The 15,418-nt window shown below is 36.6% G+C and overlaps 1 protein-coding gene across 2 annotated transcripts in view; it reads left to right on the top strand.

The window, feature by feature from the left end:
• PTPRK (protein tyrosine phosphatase receptor type K) overlaps positions 1-15,418 on the top strand; it is a 374,688-nt gene that overhangs the window by 269,623 nt on the left and 89,647 nt on the right. For both annotated transcript variants that reach the window (XM_084201677.1, XM_084201678.1), the window contains exon 8: positions 14,085-14,387. In XM_084201677.1, coding sequence (XP_084057803.1) covers positions 14,085-14,387 — 303 coding nt within the window. The remainder of the gene's footprint in view (positions 1-14,084; positions 14,388-15,418) is intronic.

Genomic DNA, 15,418 nt, shown 5'->3' with positions numbered 1-15,418 from the left:
CAGTTATTGGTTTCACCAGAGAGGCATATTATGGAACCCAAATACATTATCTGAAGGAAATTGAACTCAAGAAGTAGCACAGGACACATAAGGCTGGGATATTATCAGCTGTGTAATACCAAAGCAAGGCCATAATTGTAAACATAGCTACAGCTCCATCATTTGTTTTTACTTCATAACAGTATCATTAAAGTGATTTGTTATCCTCTTGTCTTTTTTCAAGGAATGTTAAGGAAATGAGAGTTTTTGGATTTTCATACTCAGACGGAAATGAGGATAACACAAATTCTACAGCTTCACTTACTTTTGCAAGGAGTCAGTATAATTTTACTGTCAATATAATCTGGTATCTTTTGGTTTTATTAAATGTTCATCTCAAATGCCAAATGCTGATTGTTGTAATGAGGCTTGTAAAACAGCAGGTTGCATAAAGCTTTGTTTCCAACCATTCTATTAAAGACAAAGCTGCTTTTTTCTATGGACTATGTAATTTAAATTTATTTCTTTTCTAAAATCTGTAGATAGCTTCCCCTTCCAATATTTTATATTTAGGAAGGATCTATTAATTGTGTTAAAACGAATTAAAACCAGCTCAGAGGTTTTTGGATCCTTTCTAAGAGAGATAGCAATTTTCCTAGCAAGATACTCAGTCATGGCCTGATCAAAATAGCTAAGCAAGAATGAGGGTTCAGAGCCAGCAACAACGAAGAAATCAACCAGACATTTCAAACAAATTTCCTTGAGAATTTTTGTGTCTAGAAACAAAATATCTGAATTTAAATGGAGAGCGGCATGGAAAAAAAAAACTCTTGCCAAGCTCCCCAGCAACTTCATTTTATACACACTGCTTAATTAGGCAGTAGTGTTTGTGTCCAAAAGAAGACAAGCAGTCTGTTGTCCTTTGGGTTGAATGCCTACTGGAACTGTTACTTGAGGGACACATTCCTCAAGAGCCAAGCTGCAAGTAGAGCATGGATTACATTCTTTGCTTGGAAATTTCTACGGCTGTGGTGACTTTTTCTCTGAAGCCATTTAGGAGCTGGGCTTGGAATTCTCTCTTTTCAGACTATCTGGCCCCCTTTCCTGCAGACTATGTGTCACTTGGATAAGCCAGTCCTGCAGCCCTGGCAGTAACACCCGATGGTAGATAGACCTCACTATTAAGTAAACTTGTTTTCTCTCTCAGCAAATGACTTGATTTTAATGCTTAGCTGTGAAAATCATATATTCTGTTGCTCTCTTTGGTCTCTGTATAAAGCCTTTGCTCAAAACCAATTAATAGAGATTAGTCATTTTGTCACAATGTTGAAAAAGCACTGCACTACCATGGTACTATAGCTGTGAGAAAAGACTGAAAGCATAAATTTCATTAATCATACTGGTGATTGCAAGGTCAGCACAGCTCACAAAATGATATTAGTGAACTTTTTACACGACTCTAATGTACCTGGTTTTTTTCTAGATATTAAAATGGGCTTCTATGCCATGTACATTTATATAACTGTTGGCCTTTTCCATCTTTCTTATCATTTGATTAAGAAGTAAAGGCACTGCACTTAGATGCATCACTGCACACTTACGATGATTGACTTCTGTTCTTGGGTTCTATTATAATGTTCAGTAGAAGTAAAATCTGACCCAAACCCTCTAAGCAAAACAAAACATCCATCAACAAATTTCTAGTAAATATGTATGATAACCTAAGGATTATTAAACAGGATAACCCCAACTCATTTTGTTTAGTTGTCTGCCCCTTGCCAAATATCTTTAAATACTGGTGTGAAATATGCTGATTAAAGTACAGCGATTTTCTCCATTCTCTAGTATAAAATCATAGAATCATTTAGGTTGAAAAAGAATTTTAAGCTGCTGAAGTCCTACCATAAACCTAACACTGCCAAGCCTACAATAAAAACCACAGCCCTAGTTGCCAAAATCATGTGGCTTGCAAAGAGGAGAACTGAACTCTTCAACTTTATTTTGCGCATTTATCTTAAATACTGCAGTTAAAAATAACATATTTAATAGGAAAAGATGCTTTTTGTATTCTGTGAATTGTAAAGTTGTGTGTCAAACAAAGTGAAGCTTGGTGAAATTTGAGTGAAGAGCCTTACTAGCTAACCGATATCAGTGACAGATACTGTGAAGCAAGATCAAAAAAAAAAAGAAAATCTGATGCTTTCTTAGGGAATTTTGGAATTCTCTGCTTTTCACCAAATATTTGGAAATCAGCTCAGGCATTGAAGTCACATTTATGTCTCCTATGTTTCTGCCATGACTATTGTCCTGAGAGAATGTGGAATTTACTTCATTGGGGATATTCAGAAATAGACTGGACCGGTTCCTGAGCAATCTGATACAATTGCTTTGAGGAGGTGATGGGGTTACATCCCCTTCAAGCTGAATTGTTTTCTGGTGCCATGATTTAATCTGCCTTCCAGATATCCAAGTCAAAAGCAACAAATAAAGGGCTACTGGGAAAGGCAAACATGCTTGGGGTTTTTTGGTGGTTGTTTTTTTTTTTTTTTATTGTTAGCACATGTCCTTGTTTCAGCTCAAGTTATTAGTAATATTGTAGTTTTGCCTGAATATTAAAGTAGCAAGGGAAATTTGGAAGGCAAAAGTGGCCATCAAGGAGAGGGGAAGAAGGTGGAAGAATGGAGAATATGGCCAGTAGGAGAATAAGGCTGGCATCACAAGCTGGTATAAATGGATATGGATAGGAATAGAATTAGCTCAAATAGCTGGGAAAACCCTCAAAATCTCCATTGCTAGTCATAAAAACCTTTAAACAAATTACGAAGAACTTTATATTTTTAGGCATTCTTCTATTTTTAGGCATTCTGTAGATGCTTAATTCTGCAAATTACTGTGGTTGTTGATAAGGGTTATGAGCTACTGGCTTGACCATGGTGACAAGAGGGGATGGTAGTAGATTGCATATGTGCTTCTTATGTCGATCTCCAAAAGGTTAGCAGTAAGATGAGTGCCAAAAAAAACCAAAAACAAACCTGGCAGATACCCAGGGGAATTTTTAAGTCTTTCAGTTATTAGGTGAGAGAAAGGGATTGTTCTTCCAGTTATTTTTAAACATTTATTAGACTCAGCAATAAATCTGGTTTAAGTGACAGTATAATGCTGGTGTCCAGCAATTAGCCTGCACTTCCAAATTAATACTGCATTTGCCTGTGCGGCCTTGACTTGGCTAATTGGCTGCCTTTCCTTCTTTGCATTCTGTTGTGAGGGCATGATGACAGTGATTCAGCATGTACAACACAGGCATAAAAAAATAATTTAATGCTCCACTTACTCAGCAGGCGTGATTGACACTCTCTTGGGTGACTGCTGCAGTAGAGCTGGTCGGGGGAGCACGTTGGCACATGCTTTGCTGTAACAGTGAAGCCAAGACAACTGTTCTAGTACAATATCTTTTTGAAAGTCAGAATGTGGTAAAATTATTGAATATGATTGACAGCTTGAAGTAGACTCTCTAGATGGGTATCTAGAGCAAGAAAGCACATAGTAAATGGTGATGACTCCTGCAAGCCAAGAGCTGAGCCTTTACGTTTGCATGTGAGTGAAAGTAGATTTTTGTTTGTATTTAGCAACACCATCAGTTCTTTATAAAGTAAAATAGTTTGCTCATTGATTAATAACTTTTTATAAAATCACCTGATTTTAAAAGGAGGGTAAGTTATTATCCACAGCATCTAGGATTGTTTTTCATTTGCTGGGTTTGCCACCTTTTTATGTTACAACTCATCCAGCTTTACTATTGACAGAAAATTCTCTAGGATCGATTTTCATTAACATTTTTGTTAATGAATTAGTCAGAAGTGTTCAGAGGAGGTTTGCAAAGAGAAAATTGTTTCTGAAATAAATTACTTTCTTTTACTGTAGGTGAATTATTTTATGTTTTCCAAGTTTCTGCTTGGACAGGAAAGAACTGTTTGGTGGAACACTAAATGGCTCAAAGTGAAGCAAGAGGGCAATTTCTTGTGAGTATTTTGTGCAGCTAAATGGAAAAGTATTATTTGAATTTCATGGCCTATTTTAGAAAACACTTCCCCTGCTTTCTAGCACCACTGTCAGCAAGGTCTTTTCATTGTTTTTGAGTTCTTTTTATGAGGACCCTCTTTCACAGTGGCTAAGAGGTACTTGTGAGCTCACTTCTGCAGAGCCCTGCTTATGATAAGGCAGCTCCAGGAACAAAAGGTTTGCAGGATTCGGTCCCATTTCCCAAAATAGCCTTGCAAACTTTTGCAGCCACATGGTATTAGGACAGAGAGTTGATACCATGTCAGTTTTGCCCAGACAGCAAGACAATATGAAAAGCAAGTATTCCTTATCATCCTCTCCCTTTCTGAAAAGAAAGTTTTAATGAACTTTTCAGAAAAAAAGCTCCTCTCTGGAAATTATCAACTTAGGGCTGTATCTTCTAATGAAAATGTCATGACTGTTCCATTGCAAATCACGGACAGTGCTTTGTCTGCTGACGCAAGAATGCAATTTTTTCTCACTGGTACATCACATCAAGGGACAGTTGAATTGAAATTGGAACACTTAAAATGCACAGAAAGTTGTTTAAAATATCTATGTAAAGAAATATCAAATTAAGGTATTAAGAAGATTATTCATATCATACCAGTATTAGATTGTGGTAGTCACTTGACAGTGGTGATTGACCAATAGATTGAGGAGTTTTCTTAGTCAAGTTTAGTCAAACTTTGGCAGGTGACTGTGTGACTTAAGTAATAAAGTTTCATTGAAATTCAAAAATGGTACAATTTCACAGTAGACAAGTAGCCACCTTAGAAAAGAATTTTCCCCATGGCTCCTTACCAGCATTTTTAGAATTCTACATACCATTGAAATTGGTTTCTGATCTTATTCAAAATTTTAATGTTAGAGCAATTCTTTGCACCTGTATTTTTTTTTCCCTGAAGAAAACAAACTTGCTTAAACTATCAACTTGTGTTCTTAAATTTGTATGAGCCAACGAAGAAAATAAAGACAATTCATTAAATAAATTTCCAATTGCTTAGAGAAAACTCTTCTGTACAATAGAAGCTGCAGGTGTTGTCATTCAACATTTAAAAATAAATTACCTGGATTGTTTCACTTATGGAACAAAATATATACAGCAGAGGCATTGTATGTTGAAGTGTCACTTCTGGTTTTAAACAACTTAACAGATCTGTGTTTCATCCAAGGTTTATCATATGCATTATATAAAGATATCTATCACTATACAATATATACATTGTGTGATATGTAGTCTTGTGCTATTGATTTTGTGAAAGGGGCTAGAGTGAGGTGCAACACAAAGTTGTTATTGGATTTTGCCACATAAACACAGCATTGGATGTGTTAGTTCATGGACTGTGACCAAGGTAGAAACTCAAGGCTTTGTGGGTTGCAGGCAGAGGGATGGAGGATGGGTGGTGTCAGCCAAGGCCCCAGGGGCAGCAGGAACCAGATGAGGCAAAAAGGAAATGGGAGAAAATAGGACTGAGACCATTTCAATAGATGTGAAGAGACAGAGAGGATGAATTTTGGTGGATATTTTATCTGCATGTGTGGAAGTGAACATATCTACACAGGTCTATCAGTGTACACGCACACACATGAATGTGTATGCGGGTTTTAAGTGAGTATCATAAATACTGCCTGCAATTTTCAATTCTTAGTTATCAGAGGTGAATGTGGCCTTTTTCCCCAGTCTAAGTACTTTGTGGCTTACTATTTATTTATTATAAACTGCATTCCACATTTTTTTCCTTTATTTCATGTGATGGTATTTGCTCTTCCTAACTTGGAGGACTGAATTCTTGCTATACAGGAGAAAGGAACTGAAACTTTGATGCTATCCATAGAAAATTCTTGTTTAGCTCATTCACACTGCTCCAACTTAGCCATTTTGCCTAGTACTCATTACATCCTAAGCTCCCAAATATATCGTTTGTAAACAAAACCATAAAAAACATGTTTATGAATGTGTATTGGAGAGAAGTGAACAATATATCACCTAAGCAATAATGGCGATTTATGTTCAAATAAATGTTTGTAAATGCTCTCTTCATAGCATTGCATAGTTAGGTTCACTGTTAAGGTAGCTAAAAAGTATATACGTGTGTGTAAATACCCACTACATATTCTTTATAATGTAATTGTTATTGGTTTAGGTTATATCTTCCATTCTGCTTTAACATAACCATGCAGATATTTCAGGTCAAAGGTTCACTTTTTCCCTATCGCTAATAGTTTTGTAAATTGCTTTACAGAATGAAACTTGATAATTGTAGTCCTGAACAGGCTTTCTAGGCATTTTGTACTGTCAGACTTCCCTTGTATTTACTCTTGCAGTCTGATGCTTGTTGACATGCTGATTTGTGTTTTATACCATCAGATAGGTTTTGTTCATTTGGAAAAATGAGATTTCCCTCTCCCCTCCTAGACCCTATAGTTCCTTTTGATTTAAACTCAGATTTAAAAAGGAAAAAAAAAAGTGGATTTTTGGAGCTAAGTTAAACTGGAAAAGTCAACAGAATTTATTATCAAGGGATGTCTAATCTCTCAAACTAATACAAGACTTTGCAGCTATTGATTACATGCTAAGGATGCATAAACTGTTAATCATGTGTGGAGGCAACAGAATAAACGCACTACCAGGAGAAAATGGGCAAATAATTGTCAGTGGTGCAGTTATATTTATCTGTTTACTACACCTATGATGCAGGGACAGCTGTGTTTTGCATCCAAAAAGATACATCCTAAAAATATATTGACTATCCCCTCATTGCTACTGAAACTAGTGTAGTAGAGCTGATTATTTAAGTAATAATTCAGATGTTTTCTTCAGCTCCCTGAAGTATGTGGTCAATAAGAAATTTGTAAGCTGGCTAAATAAATCAGTCACTAGATGAAGTGAAAGGAGGAAAAACTCATAGATTTTCATGCAATTGCATTATAACCTTTGTTTGCACCAAAATAAATCTGTAATGCTAACACAGTATAAATACCATAGTTTCAGTTATTCTGGGTTTATATTTCACATGACAAACAGATGGACATACTAATGCACAGAAAGTTAATTCTTTTTTATGTTTGCATCCATATTTGTTTTGTATTATGTATGTGTCACACATTTGAGAAGAGAGACGCCCAGCAGTCCCTATGATTTTTATCATGGGAATATGTACCCATTAATTTTTTCCTTTCTTGTCAGACTGCAGAAAAGACTTCAAATTGTGCTACTTCTGTCAACTTCATTCACTTCCTTTGGTGTTCACTATTTCTTCATGCTTCTAAGTTTAAAAGGATTGAAGGCCTGAGTTTTCAAATGTGGCTGCCTAAAATCAGGTGTCTTAAATGCTGATGTGAAACAATTTTTTTTAAAAAACAACAAACCAACAGTAAAAAAAAAAAGCCCAAAACAAATAAAATCAATGCAACCAAACAAAAGATGCTACCAGCAAGTAGCTTAGTTAGACTTTCCAACTTACATTTATCTACATGACAGATGTCCTGGTTTTTTGTATATTCTGAGAATGAGGGAGTTTAGGTACTCCAACAATCGAATAGTATTTTATTCCAATAACGTATGACAAGGGCATATTGATGCCTTATATCATCCTGCATCTATATTGATCCAGTTGGTAATATAATGTGGTATGGTTTTGGATTGGAATACACGTCAGGGTGTTGGAAGAAGAGAGTACCTGACTAAAGATAAGTAGTTAATGAACTACTATCACTATGTAGTAAGAACTGGGGCCAATTCTGGTAATTATTTTATGCCTTTACTTCAAAGCTGTCTTTAACTCAACTTGGAAATTGTCAAAAATCTGCCAGTTACAGACAAGAAACTTGAATTGAAATGGCAAGAATTATTCTGTCACACGGACTGGTTTATGAAAATCAGACTGAAATGCATGGCATTTTTGGGATGTCTGAAGGATCTTCCTGTATTATCATCATATTGTTAAATAATGGAGTTATTGGGAGTTAATCTGAACTAAATTCTCTTGGACTTGTAGGTTAATAATCCTTGAAACTCAGGGGCTTCATCATGGATATTCTAGTACAGCTTACCTTACCTAGGGATTTTTATTAGCTTTGTTCATAACATAACTTAATTACAGTTTGCTCCTTTGACAACAGCACATTACCCCCAGAAGTGCAGAAGTGATCACAGTTGATGTGCATAGTTCTTGCTGAGGCTATGGTTGTGTCTTGAAATATTTAATTCTAGTTTGGTGCTTTTTAATGAGTCATAAACTTCTCTGTTCAGCAGTCCTAACCAAGTTTATGATGTGAGGAATTTAGTAGCTATATAAAAAATCCTTTCTGCCTGATTCATCATTTACTAATAACAAAAGTAATAATTGAGAGCAATGCAGCCGAAATGAGCAAGCAAGAAACGTTTGTTTACTGTTTTCTTACTGCACTTCTGACAGCTATTCCTGTGTGGGTTGTGCTTCCTTCAGCTCTTTTCCCTCTTACCTTTCTTCAAGGTTCTTCTCGGGGGTCTTTCCGAATAATTCTTCACAGCAACAGGACCGTAAATTTTTTTCTTCCTTTGAGTTTTGGGAACATTTGGTTTTATAGGACCTTGCATGAACTGAAAAAGGAGCAACAACCACGGTGATATCTTAGAATAATCCTCTTTTATTTCCCACATGCCAATGAAACAGTTGCCCTGGAAAGGTCGGGCGAAGCCACAGGACAAGGAGGCTCATGTTCTCATAGAAGAAAAGTCTGGGAAATTCCAGTGGCTGTTCAGACTGAGAATATTGGAAGAAATATAAGGGCTTCTTTTTGTCTAGGTAGTTTTTGTTTTAAAAGGCAAGATAATTAAAGGAGTCTTAGTGACAAACAGTGTGCTTTAAATTGTGGGGTTATTATCTGTACTTTTTAAATAACAGTCATAGATTCGCTTTTCTATATGAGAGTTTTCATTTAACATAAGCCTTACATCTCTCCGTGGTTCCCTCAAATGCAGAAATTATCACACCTTCCAAGTCCAGTTTTCACCTCCAGTGTCACCAATGAAGGCCACCTGGTTTGCTTTTAAACTTGATATGAATTTCAGTCAATGTGGTTAAAGCAGAAATTGGAAGTCAGCTCCTCAGTGAAATGACAGACTAGAAAGAGTTCAAGGTGGAGGAAGGATCCAAAAGCCAACACCAATTAAAGAATTGAATACACAGACAGTGTAGAAACAGGAGATGCTGGCTTTTGAGAAGCACCATCTTTATCTGAAATGTTTGTGCTTTAAAACTTGTCCAGTTGTCTTCCATTTCTTGTGAACAAATGTGCATTCTGGTTTGCTTATCAGAAGATCTAATTCTCCCACCTCTGCCAGGTATGTGGAAATTAAACTGTCTTACAGTCAATATTAAGGATTTCTGAGGGAAGGCAGCAAAAGCAGAGCACATGTCACACTTTGCTAGCCTCTTTATATGGGATTTTTTCACAGCTTTTGGGACATCTGTGTCTGACTGACAGCAGGCTAATACGCATTATCATTAGAAAGAGGTTTTGAGGAAATGCATGCTCTCACCTTGCTGCTTCTGCAGCTGTGAAGGCTTTTGTTTTCACTCCCATCTCCCATAAGTGAAGATAATCTCTACAAAGAGGCTTGATATTGACCTGTCATATCACGTGTTGCTTATCAAGCACTAAAGAAATTGAATTTCATTTTATCTGTTATCTGGAGAGTCTTATTAAATCATCCTGCAGTTGAGAGGTTGTATGGGGTCAACAGGTTCTGTCTCTTTCACCATCTATCCCTCTATTGTTAACCTTTGGAGAATTACTAAAGTGTTCTTTATTTTATCACATAAGGTTGGGTTAAATCTTTTTGATCCAGAAATTGTTGTGATTGTGTGCCACATGCATGTAATTCTTTTACATGGCTTCTGGATAAGGATTGAGGACTTAGTAATCTGTACAAACGTAGAGATCTCTTATAATTCTGTTTTTTCTGTTGTTTTGGTAGAGAATTGGCCTTCTTCCAATGCCTCTGTATTCAATGAGGCTAAAACCAGTCAGATTGGATAATAAATCTGAGTCAGACATCACTGGGTAGTATTTTGGGCCAAGACACAAAGCAGGGGTGAGGAGGAGGTGGATAACAGAGATGGGTATTGCCAGGTGTGAAAAGCAAAGGGCAGAGGGAAAAGCTGGCAGTAAGTAGAGGTGGAAATGGGAGGAAGGTGATAGCAGCAGCCCATGGACAGGGAAGGTCTGGCAGAAGGGAGCCTGTAATCATTAGAGGAGTTCATGAGAATTTAAAGGTCAACCTTACCACCACCACCAAATCCTCCATATGCTTTGTTGCTGGGTTTCTGTTTGAAGATCTAATTCTGCCAGTCAGGATGTTCATATCTAAGAGCTTGATGCAGTCACAGGATATTGAATTTCCTGCAACAACAGAAGTCCTGCATACTTTCTGCTGTGACCACAAAAGAATTCCCTCCAGCCTTTTGTCTGATGGAGAAAAAGACTAGGGAAAAAAAAAAAAAGAATATCATCTCCCAAAAATTTAAATTTTAAATGCAAGGTTTAATGCAAAACCAAAAAAAAAAAAGCTGTTTCATTCAAATTTGAAGCTCTCAATCAAGAAATCTTTCTAAAAGAATAAGCCAAATTATTGTTTTTTAATTAACATGTCCTTATGCTCAGATATTCAATTAGTGTATGGGCACTGTTATGCTTTTTCAAACTTGTTCTAAGAAAACCTTTAGAAAAAAACCCCACCAAACCTCTTTCTAAAAAAGGACTGGAGTGTAGGATTGGAGTTAGAATTTGGGTGCAAGCATTGGTACGTACATTGCACGTGATCTCTATGAATTGCTGCAGCTAGGTGTCTGATGGCCACCAGTGACCTGGCAGTTGGGTTCAGCTTTCTGGCAGCCCTGGCAGGAATTTGCTTTGTAGCCCTGAACAAGCTATTAACCTTTTTTGTGCCTCTTTATCTTCACAGAAAAGTTTTAATACCACTGACATGTCTCACGGGGGTAATTGGTAAATTAATGTTTGAAAAATATTAAGTTCCTTCTGCCATCATTTTTGACACTCCAGTGGACAGGTTAGGGATTGAACAGGTATTTTGAGACATCTTATTCCTTCTCTCTTTGTCATAGGGTGCCTTTTTGACACGGGTAATTCAACAAAGTAAGAACTCATGTGCTTGGAAGTCCATGTATTTTGGATAAAAGTTCTAGATGTGACCTAAAGAGGAAAGATGGGAAGAAAACTGGGAAGATAAGGCGTGAATTGAATTGATTGGGATTCGCAGTACTCAAAGATTATCAAGAAATCAGAAGAAAATGCATTAGTTGAAATAAAATCCCTGTAGGACTAAAATGTTTCAGTGAAACGCAAACCCTAAATTGTGATGGGAAATGGAAAAAAAGGGAGATGAACACTATTTGCTCCCATCAAGATCAAAGCTGTTCTTAATGAGATGGTTGAGATCTTTAGGAAGCCTACTCAAAAATTCAATAGTGTTTTATCTGAGAAAAGTAATTATTCGAAGATTGCTTTTTACTGAGGTGTTACAGATGGAGACTTTGTGGTGTGGTAGTTTAAAACAATTGGTCTTTACCTCTAGAGATTCCCAAGATGAACGTTGCCCAGAAGAAAGAGTAAAATTGTGTTTTTAAAGCATCGTTTTAGGAGCAGTGGGACAGTTGGCAGAGTTTACTAAAGCTGTTGAGAGACTCTGCAGACTTTAATTACAATCTCAATATTGCAGAAGTTGTTTAATTTCTGCCAAAGAAGGGAATAGTTGCGAGAAAGCGAGATCACACTCTGTCTTTCATTCTTTCCTTTTTGACAGGTGAATAAAGGATGCTTTTCAATATCTCCTCTGATGCTGTGACACATTTGTAAAATTTGCATAGAATTGTAAAATAATTTTTCTTTAAGTTTAACAAAGCTTTTATCTTTTTTTCTTCTCTCTTTAAAGTGCTGTGCAACAAAGTATAAATGCAGTTTAAGTCTTGTCATGAGAGATGCAAGATGAAAATGTTTTCTGTTGCTGATTGGTTGGCTTCAAACTATTGAGTTTCAGACTTCATGCATGGTCAGACACCAGGTGTTATGTTGTTTTAATTCCAATAAATTTTGAATTCAGGTTTGAATTCCATCTCTAGTGGGAGTGGTTGAAAGCACAAACTGGAGTAGGAGAACAAAGAGGAAATTATTAAAATGAGAAAAATCATTCCATTTCAGAAGGAAAACTTAGCCTATAACACATTTCCTTGGTGAAGGATATGTTTAGTCTTCTAGGCCTCAAACTCTAAATCAGAGTATGTATAACTAAGTTTTGCACTGTCATTCATACAAGAAAAGGGCTGATTTTGTATATATATATATAAACATGTATGTATATATGTATTTGTCTTAACAGTTCTCTTCCTTTGTGGCACTTGAGTGTGTTCAGTTTTTCCTCAAGTGCTTGCAGTATCCAAGAGAATACTCATTCTTGGAACACCCTTATCGGCTCCTTCAGAAGATCTACTCTGTTGCTACTTTTTTTCTTCGATGACCACCTCACACCTCTCTCTACTTGCTAAAGCAGGCACTGTTTTTTCTATAAAACCCTGTTTTTCTCCTTCTCTTCAAGTCTCTTATCTCTCAAGGACTTTTTCAATGCTATCTTTCCGTTTCAAATCTCTATTGTTACAGTACACTATGTTCAGAGAGCTACTACCCAGAAAGTCTTCTTATTTAATTGCATTTTTCACTGTATATATGATAAAGAAACTTAATGGCAAAGGTAATACATGTGCTTGTTCAAAATGAAAAAAGGATAGATCGTGGCAACAAATAAGTGTAATTTTTAATCCTTAACATTCATCATGCTGCTAGGATTACCTTTATGTTATATTTAGAATTCCATTGTTTTGATGTTTGAAACTAAATGTTTGCAGTTTGTCTGGCAAACTGCATGCTGAATACATTACACTGATTCACATTTCCTTATTTCAATATACCATCTGTGCATTTGGCTGGTTTTTGCCTCGTTGGAACTCATGCAAGTTACAAAGAACAGTTATACTCAGAAAGAGAAATCCTGTATTTCACTTCCTTGAACAATCTTGACTGTTTTGACCTTAAACCAGCAAGGACACAAGTCTGAAGCTGTATCACTCACAGGCTTTATTTTCTCTGATGGGGAAGCATGTACTAGCGGGGTATATTTTCAATGAAACTCTTGTATATACAGACATGGTCATGATTTTCATTGTGTAATCATTTTAATTAAGTTCAACAATAAAGTTACTCTTGCATGAGGAATGAATCCACTGGAGGGACAGCAAAAGATTGATGACAGCTTGGGGAGCATCATGTACTCTGCTGGTGCAAATGCACATGGGGAGAGCAGCTGAGCTTGGGAGCAGGTCAGAGATTACCTGCTCAGAGTAGTCATGGTTTTGGGGTTTTGAAGGACTCAGGATACAATGTGAATATCCCAAAGCACATTTTTGTGCTATTTCCAAGGGGTTTTGCTTGAATGAAGAGCTTCATTACTAAAATAATAAACACTAATTAATATCTGCATCGTTTTTGTAACTGCTAGTTTAGTAAGGTAATTAGTATAATTAGTATACAGCGTTGCTTGGCGGCATGATAAATCATGATGTAGTAAATGTTCACTCTTTACCATTATGATGTATTGTCTAATTTACACAGGTAAAAAAAAGGAAAAGGGTAAGGGGGAAATCAAGAAGGGAAGCCAGTAGTGACAGCTGGATGGCCTTTTGGTCACTCTTCTTGCATCTGTTGCCTGTATTCTCAATTGCTTTGAATTGCTCCACTGATAATTAACTATTTTTTTTCCTCACTATTTCTGTCTGTATCACTGGTTAAAGTCAGCAAAGACAGGACAAAGAGGAATGAAGTAAAAAATTTTAAGGAGCGTTTTCTCCTCCTGTGCTAAGGGTGATACTTGCCTGTTTGTTGGGTGCCTCCTTAGCTCTCACATTCCTGAATGCACCATCTACAAGCTACAGTTCAGTGCCAGATGAAGAATGTTAACACTGTTTTCTTCATTATGCTCTATTTTCTAGAACCCATGAGAACACCGAAAACACTGAAGATTGCTGAGATCCAGGCCAGACACATCGCTGTGGACTGGGAGTCTCTGGGTTACAACATCACTCGTTGCCATACTTTCAATGTCACTATTTGCTACCACTACTTCTGCGGGCACAACGAGAGCAAAGCAGACTGCTTGGACATGGACCCCAAAGCACCTCAGCACGTTGTGGATCGTCTGCCTCCCTACACAAATGTCAGCCTCAAGATGATCTTAACCAACCCAGAAGGGAGGAAGGAAAGCGAGGAGACCATTATCCAGACTGATGAAGATGGTAAGTTTAATGTTCTTGTGGAAATTACATCCAAGTCCGGTCTAGGCAAGTGGAAGGAAGTGACTTTGTGTGTTGCGATATGTATCATGAAGGGTGGAAGTTCTCTTCTATTATTGTATTAATTAGCCCCAAAATGGCAGCTGTGAAGGTATTATAGCTGTCACCCTGCATATGTAGCCAAAACTGTCCACACAGCACAAGTCAAACCGGATCTCTCTCTGTGTCTCTTTCTCTCCAGAAAAAGGGGGATGGTTTCCCAGTCTTTCAAATACTGTGTTAATGCAGGTGATGAGAAACACATGGTGGTGTTAAGACTTCTTCATAGTATTAGGCATAGTATTTGAAAATTAATTCTGTATATAATATTTAAATATTGAGTTCAGTGCTTAAAGACTCCATTCAAGATTTTAAACCTATATAGTAAATATATTTGAGCAAAAATTTATGTTGCAGGTCTCAGAATACAGTATCTGTTAACTATTTGAAAGCCCCCTATCGAATTAAAGTATTATTTTGGCAACTTGGAAATTAAGTCAGTGATCCATATGGGTCCTTTCTAACTCCAGATATTCTGTGGTTCCTCTTAAAATGCTTTCAACAAAGTTTCAACAAGACCGTTGAATTTACCTCAGTTGTGAAAAAATAAACAATAGATGTAGACATGTTAATGGTGACACATTCAGAGGTTAGACTATGAATTTTGGTAACAAAGATATGAAAATAAAAAATTATACTTTTCCCTAATAATATTTAAAATGTGGTAACAAAACCAGTTTTTGTTTCTTTTTCTTATGTTTACATTTTGTGAAAATACTGACAACATCAAAATTTAAATAGATACTTCCATAGGAAAAAAAAATAGAATACTTGGACTTATGTAAGACTGTAGGTAAACAAAAAGGTAAAATTGAAATAGCTAGTGTGTTTACTTGCCTGCAAAATAAATGAAGGGGAAATACAGCTTTATATAACAGTCAGTGTTAGAGTCTGGTACTGCTGTTTTTCCATACATTTTCAATTTCATGCGAAAT

The sequence above is a fragment of the Fringilla coelebs genome, assembly GCF_963513975.1.
Source record: "Fringilla coelebs genome assembly, chromosome: 3".
NCBI lineage: Eukaryota > Metazoa > Chordata > Aves > Passeriformes > Fringillidae > Fringilla > Fringilla coelebs.
Note: the sequence above shows the minus strand (reverse complement) of the source record. Positions and strands in the feature narration are given on the sequence as shown.